At 47.8% G+C, this 7,500-nt stretch overlaps 2 protein-coding genes across 2 annotated transcripts in view; one reads left to right on the top strand and one right to left on the bottom strand.

The window, feature by feature from the left end:
- LOC113819309 (uncharacterized) overlaps positions 1-7,500 on the bottom strand; it is a 36,403-nt gene that overhangs the window by 13,799 nt on the left and 15,104 nt on the right. The gene's annotated exons all lie outside the window — the stretch shown is intronic.
- Positions 459-3,073, top strand: LOC138863577 (uncharacterized). The gene is made up of 3 exons (XM_070127768.1): positions 459-1,157; positions 1,325-1,438; positions 1,525-3,073. Exons 1-3 carry the CDS (start codon positions 984-986, stop codon positions 1,876-1,878), a joined length of 642 nt encoding a protein of 213 aa, XP_069983869.1. The 5' UTR covers positions 459-983; the 3' UTR covers positions 1,879-3,073.

The following is a 7,500-nucleotide window of genomic DNA, read 5'->3' as shown; positions in this document are numbered from 1 at the left end:
AGCCCTAATGCTAATTCAATCGTGGTGCTCTCGGCGAGGCATGATATTAAATCCTACTAAGTCTTAGGGAATGGGTGTGAGTTGCCTCTGCATCCCAGTCTGCTGATTAAGGGAGTCTTAATCACTTCAGTGGATAGCCCGAAGCTCTTAAGTGTAACCTTTGATTCAAAGCTTACATTTGAATTGCATATTACGAATATGGCTCAGGCAACTTATTCAAAGTTAGGCCTCATTCGCAAGTGCAAGATCTATGAAGATGACAACATTACTTGCAGATGCTTTTCTTTTATTCTTATTTTGACTATTGTTCTCCTGTATAGGGCTTCCGTTAACCTTTAGCATAAGAATTCATGAAATCACACTAAAGTGCAAAGGAGACAATAACAAACATAGTATATGAGCATGCGTAGGTGTATTTATGTGTGTGCACATATATGAACATATACATATCGAGTGAAAATCCCATGCACAGACCCTGATGAGTCTTTTTCCATTCCAGGAAGCACCGTCTGCTTGTGGTGTCTCAAGACCTGTGACAAAATACAAGCAGGGATGAAAGTCCAGCTGTGTATCCTCTTCGCAGTGAATGTCTTCATGTGCTTGCTCATCCTGCCGGGGACCGCCGTGCTTGAGCTCCTGTTCCTTCGGAGCAGGCGGCCCGAGTGGGCTACCGAGGTGGTCTTCGCTGCCCTGTATTACATGGCGGCGTGCATCGAGCATTTGACCCTGGCGGTGATCGCCGTGTACAGGTTTGCCCATCTCTGTCTCTCGGCTCTCGCTCCTCCCTCTTCTCTCGGTCTCTGTTTTAAGCAGTCCCTCCTGTCTCCTTTCTCTGCAATATGGCATAGTATAATTTCGTAATGCAGTATGCATACACGTGAAATAGAGGTGACTGTATCAACAAAAGAAATGTTTCAAGCTAAATAAGTTCTCTTCAGATAAAGTAAAGTGACAGTTCGTTACACTCTCCTGTCAGTTTAAAAATGCCAAAGAGCAAGTGGTGGAAGACCTTCCCACGATTCCCTCCTTGCAGACTTATGGCCGTGTGTTTCCCGCTGAAGTACAAGCTGTGGTCCAGGCCGACTGTGGTCGTGGCGGTCGAAGTCGCTGTCACTGTGCCTGCTGTGGTGGCACTGATGCTGGCCTTTGTGTTCGTGGTAAACTTAGAAAATGCGCTTACATATTTTTACTCATAGAAGAAAGCTGAAAGTCTTTAAGAGGCATATGTATTCATTCGTTTTTCTTCATTAATAATATATGATTCCTGTGTCACACACACATATATACATATGTATACAACAATAAATGATTTCATCATTTTCAGAATTTCGAAATGGGACTTTCCACCAATAACGCTGTTGGAAAATTAATGTATGGTGTGTTCTACCTGCTGCCGATAACCATCATAGCGACTGCCTACTGCGTCATACTTTCCATAGTGAGTGCTTTCACTTATATTAGATTTGCTTTTCTCGTGACCAAGTTTCTGAGTGAGGCAACACCATCTGGTCTTCCCCCCAACAGGTGGGCTTCCGGCGGTGCGGGAGGCGGGGCGACGAGGCTCGGGTCCTCAGCTGGGACCAGATCAGCCTCTCGCTCTGCGTCCTCATCCTCATGAACCTCCTCCTGGACTTCCCCCACGTCACCATGCACCTCATGAACGTCAGCTGGAAGGAGCCTTCCTTCGTGATCGTCCACGCCATCTACCGCCTCCACTTCGCCCTGGACCCCCTCGTCTTCGTGGGTCTGAACCAGCGGTTCCGCCAGAAGGCGCTGCAGAGGGCCTTTTCGCTGGTGCCTGGCCGGTGCCTCCCGTCATCCTCTGAGTCCAGCGACCGCTCGCAAAGGAACACGGCCGTAGCGGTTTCTGTGCTCTGAATTTTTCGTATTGGAACCAATGTTTGGAACTGAAGGCTTTAGACAGATAATCAGGACAGTATTCAGAGATCTATGATTCATTTGATTTGGATATTTTCCAGTGGTTGGAATAGATCCAATAAAATCCTGTACCCACAAATAAGTCATTATGTAGGATATTCAACCACCGTTCTCTACTTCAGGGTGCGTCTACTTAGGAGGTTGCATCTTCTAGTGGTCCTTTAAGAATTTAGTATCATCAACTCATTGTTGATGATAATATATACATGTTTTAGTATACTCAAAACTCCAGACCACAATACAAAAGGGAACAGACATAAGGACCCATTCTCAGAAGGTGGGGGTGGGCTATGGTTCAGGATAGTCTACCTGATCTGCCCGAGACCTACTACGTATTAGATTTGTTTTTATTCCATAGAACTTTGCGATCCTAAATCTTTAAGAAACCGCAAGAGAAGCCTCCACTTTGTTATTAGGGTTTTCTCTCATATCAAGAGACACTTCGGACACCACTTACGAAGCATATTCTTTTACCCATCAGCCATTCACCGTTGAGCTACCTGGCGCTGCAGCCAATCAGAACTAATCTGAACCAATCGATGGAGGTCCTCCATCCCCCTGGAGAAGGTGTTTGGTGTCTCTGAATATGAGCATTTAATGTGATGTAGCCTGGTTCCATAAGGCCTGTTGGGTGGCTTGAATTACCCCTAGTCATAGAAACATAATTTACAATTTTATCCAATTTCGTTTAATCTGTTGTCACATTAAACTCTACTTTCTTAAGCAATATTATATACAATAAATATACGAAAACAAAATTTGTACAGTCTTGAGCCTTTCAGTTATATGGACATAATTCAACATCTGTACGTCGCTAAACTCTTTTTGATGTCCGTAGCATAATTCCTTCATAGAATCTAGAATATTCATGTAATATGGCTGTGCATGGACAAAGCTCTAGAATTTTTACAAATGGGAAGATTTACAGAGTAGAAATAAAGAATACTAAATGGGAATCATTACTAGGGGAAGACCCCAGCAGCACTGACATGGGGGCTATTGTATTATAAATTGTATAATGAAATCACTGATAAATAGTTACAGTCGCCTGATTTTTCTTGCTACAAAAGGAAGAATTTATAATGAAAATTTAATTTTCAAGGGAAATTTTGGTGAACAATCCTTTATCTAAATTCCAGAGAAAACCTGGGCCAGTTGTTATGATACTGTGAAAGTGACCTATATTTTTTTTATAAAGAAAAAGATTTTTTCTTTCTTCCTTTTTTTCAGTTTTTTTTTCTTTAATACGTAACCAAAAATAATTAACGAATAGCGTTCATTAGAGCATTTTGAAGCTATGTATGGCCCTCCCTTCCTAGATGAAATACGGATATGCACGCACTACATTCGTCTTATGTATGAGTGTTTACCAGCACACTCGAATGCTACCTCTGGTTGGTGACATGAAGTCGCACCAGAGGTAGTTACCCGCCAGCCGCCATTCGAGATAGGTGTCCGTAGCTCCTGAAATTTCTCTAAATAAACTTATACACGCATACCTGCATTTGCTCTCATCACCTCCAGCTCCTACATGGCGCAGTGAGTAGGATGAGTACCGAGGATATTTCGGAGGAGCCCGTTAGCAACGAGGGCGTGGTATTTGTGCAAGCAACCAGTGAAACAAAAGATGGGAGAGCTGACCATGTGCAGTCACCGGCCAGATCACTGGTGCCTCGTATAGCATTCCCTAGGCAGTTCTCACCCAGCCCTGACTCAACCCCGACCCCGGCAAGGACGGCTTGGCCAGTAGCTCAGAATCAACGGCCACCGCTCCCACCGTCAGGGCCAGGAGGAGCGACCGTTGGCATGTCGCCGTCAGCCTTTGAATCGTGGGCCGTTAGTGTAGAGGACTACGGCAACATTTCCGGATGGATGCCGCCATTGGCCGCCTCCTACGTAAGACTCCTGTGCAGCGGCGAGGTACAGCAGCGTATTGACGCTCGTGTGAACAGGCAGGAATTCCGGCTACTATCAACCACAGCAGCAGTTGACACTGTAAGAAGTGTAGTGATCGGGCCTCGGTGTGTGGTCGGTGCATGGTCCGATTTTTTCACATACTCGCAAGCTCCTAGTGACACCATATGTGCAAACGTATCAAAATGTCGAGCCATGGCAGGTGAGTGTAAATTCCAGTGCCCTAAGTGTCGATGCTCCTTAGATGAGTACATGTTAGGTAAGAAAGTGGTAATGGGTCTAAGCGACCGTAGCATGAAGGCAGAAGTGCTAAGGTGCATCCCCCGCCTTGAATCAGTGAATGACATAATTCGTACGTGTGAGGTAATAGAGTCTGCTGAAAAAACAGCAGGTCGGAGTGCCGTAGGTAATGTGGCAAGTGTGTTGGCTATGCAGGACCCGGTCATGAAGTCACCATCCCCCTCCCCGGACCCCACACATATTGAAGTAGCAGCGTCAGGCGCATCACGTCGACCTAACGACCAGCAATCTTCACGTTACACTGGAGCCAGACGTGGTCGTAAACGCTGCAGGGGATGTGGGGACAGTGACTGTCGAGGAGACCGCCAATGTCGTGCCTTTGGGGTTGTTTGCCGCTCGTGTGGACTTCAGGGGCACTTCTGGCGCCAGTGCCCAACCCTCACCCCAAAAGGCAGTGCTGTCACATCCAGTGCAGTGACAGTAGGGAGTGTGGACACATTGACATCCTTGCCTGTTATAGTTGTCTGTGGTAACCTTCGTGCCAGGTGCTCGACCATGGCTGTGGCAGACACTGGCGCCCAGGTGTCCATGGCAGGGCGCACATTATTGAACAATCTTGGCATCCTGCAGCACCAACTACAACCAGCACCTGTAGCAGTCAATCATGTTGCTGGGGTTGCGTGCGTCTCCTTGGAAGCTTGATCTGCCAGCTTGTGGTGGGTCCTGTTACTACGAATGAACGCATTTTCTTTGCAAACGGGGTCGAGCGTCTCTACCTGTCTCTCGGAGCATGTAAGTCGTTATGTCTAGTACCGCCTAAGTTCCCATGCCACTCAGTATCCATCTGTTCGGTAGCACCCCTAGACATCCCACAATGGTTAATAGAACACTTTGGGCGCACGGTATTTGCTGTGGGACGTGCACCCCTCCCAGAAATGCAAGGTCTGCCACATCACATCCACCTGCGTCCAGACGCACGCCCACATGCAGTCCATGTCCCAGCTACAGTGCCACACCACTTCTACGATGAAGTGCGACAACAGTTAGATGATGATATCAAAAACGGAAACTTTGAAGCAGTACCTGCTGGTGAACCAACTGAATGGTGTTCACGAATGGTGGTTGTACCCAAGAAGGACGGACGACCCCTTAGGACACTCGATTTCCAGCGGCTCAATCAGGCGAGCATGAGAGAAACACACCACACAAGGCCCCCCCTTTGACCTCATCACTAGTGTGCCAAAGCATACCTTCAAGACTGTAGCTGACGCATACTCTGGGTACCATCAAATACCACTTGACAAGGAGAGCCGCAAATTAACAACATTCATCACCCCATGGGGTCGATTCAGATACTGTAGAACTCCCATGGGACATTGTGCTGCACAGGATGCATTTACTAAACGCCTCGATGACATAATCAGCACTGTGCCCAGAAAGATGAAGTGTGTTGATGATACGCTGTTGTAAGACGGGAGTATTGCCGAGGCATTCTGGCACACATATGACTTCCTGCTAAAGTGCATGGAGAATGGTGTAACCCTGAGACCAGACAAATTTCACTTCTGCAAAAGAAGCGTTACATTCGCTGGGTACGTTCTTGATTGGGAAGAATACCAACTCAGCAAGGACCTCGTCAGGAGCATTATGGAGTTCACAATGCCTACCCGGCCCACTTTAACCGATGTCCGTGCATGGTTTGGTTTGGTCAACCAAGTGGCTCCATTTCTGGCAGTGGCCCCCATCATGGAGCCCTTTAAAGGGCTCCTAAAGAAGCCAGTAGCGAAGTCGGTGTACTGGGACGAACAGCTGCAAGCCATATTTTCATCGGCAAAGATACCATTGGACAGCTGGCTGCTGCAGGGTTACGCTACTATGACGTCTCACGTCCAACGGCCGCATTCACTGACTACAGTCGCCAGGGTATTGGATTTCTTGTCATGCAACAGTACTGCCAGTGTATATCTCAGGAGTCACCGCTGTGCTGCACAGGCGGGTGGAAACTAGTGTTGTGTGGTAGCAGGCACCTAACGGCTGCAGAAAAAAAATACAGTACGCTCGAAGGGGAAGCCCTTGCTATCGCATGGTGCCTCAAAAAGGCGCGCCTCTTTCTACTGGGCTGTAGGAACCTCACATTCATCACCGACCACAAAGCTCTCACCAGAATTTTTGGTGATAAGGAACTAAAGGACATCAACAACCCTTGTATTTTGAACCTTAAAGAGAGGACGCTCATGTACTCCTTCCGTATCAAATACCTGAAAGGCAAGAAGAACTGTGCGGCAGATGCATTGTCTCGGTACCCAATGCTGTTGGGCCACCCAGAGGAGTCCGATGAAGCCGATGATGAACTGGTGTCTGCAACCATAGTAGCAGCTGCATCAGAAGCAGTTGAAGGTGATGGAGGACGTGTTGTGGACATCCAACAGGTCGAAGACGAAGCAGCCAAGGATGAAGAATACCGGTTGCTACATGAATGTGTGTCCAACGAGGGCTGGACTGACCGCAAGGACATGGAGCCGCTTGCTCTACGGCCATATTTCAGGATGCGTCGTCACTTGTCATGCCAAGGAAATCTTATCTTGTACATCAATGGTGAGAAACAACCACGTCTGGTTATCCCCATGGCCCTCAGACGTACTGTGCTCTCTAATCTCCACGCAGGTCATCAGGGTAGAGACTCTGCTTCGCAGAGCACGCCAGTCAGTCTACTGGCCTGGCATTGATGCTGAAGTGGAACAGAAGCGGCGCCAGTGCCAGGTATGTGAGATATGTGCCCCTTCCAACCCAGCAGAAATGCTCATGCCAACACCATCCCCCCAGTACCCATTTCAGCAGGTCGTAGCAGACCTGTTCCAGCTCAACGGCCAGAACTACATTGCCTACGCCGATAGATTGACAGGTTGGTTGGAAGTGGAACATCTACCAGGGGACACCACAAGTGCACGTCTCATAGTTGTCTTCAGGAGGTGGTTCAAGCGATTTGGAATCCCAGAGGAGCTGTCATGTGATGGGGGTACAAATCTTATCAGCCAAGAATCAAGGAGTTTTTTCGATGCATGGTGTGTGCGGCTAAGAATTTCGTCGGCTCACTATCCCCAGTCCAACGGACGTGCAGAAGTGGCTGTCAAATCCGCTAAGAGGATATTATGAGGCAATACTACGATGAATGGATCTCTGGACACTGATGCCGCCGCTAAAGCCCTCATGCAATACCTCAACACCTCTCTACAGAACTCTGATGCTTCTCCAGCCCAGCTGCTGTCTGGGCGTCAGTTAAGAGATGCCATCCCAGTAGACAGCTCGAATTATAGGGTCAGCAAGCAGTGGTCTCGGTTACTGAGGAGCCGTGAACGAGCCTTGCAACAATTGGGAAAAAATGCCTCATTAAGACACAACGTGTCAGCC

This window comes from Penaeus vannamei, chromosome 12, assembly GCF_042767895.1.
Source record: "Penaeus vannamei isolate JL-2024 chromosome 12, ASM4276789v1, whole genome shotgun sequence".
Lineage (NCBI taxonomy): Eukaryota > Metazoa > Arthropoda > Malacostraca > Decapoda > Penaeidae > Penaeus > Penaeus vannamei.
Note: the sequence above shows the minus strand (reverse complement) of the source record. Positions and strands in the feature narration are given on the sequence as shown.

Excerpts from the sequence above, each read along its gene's own strand:
- LOC138863577 (XM_070127768.1), top strand. The coding sequence starts at position 984 with ATGCCAAAGAGCAAGTGGTGGAAGACCTTCCCACGATTCCCTCCTTGC. Across the intron at positions 1,158-1,324 it reads TGCTGGCCTTTGTGTTCGTG|AATTTCGAAATGGGACTTTC; the intron begins GTAAACTTAGAA and ends CATCATTTTCAG. Across the intron at positions 1,439-1,524 it reads ACTGCGTCATACTTTCCATA|GTGGGCTTCCGGCGGTGCGG; the intron begins GTGAGTGCTTTC and ends TCCCCCCAACAG.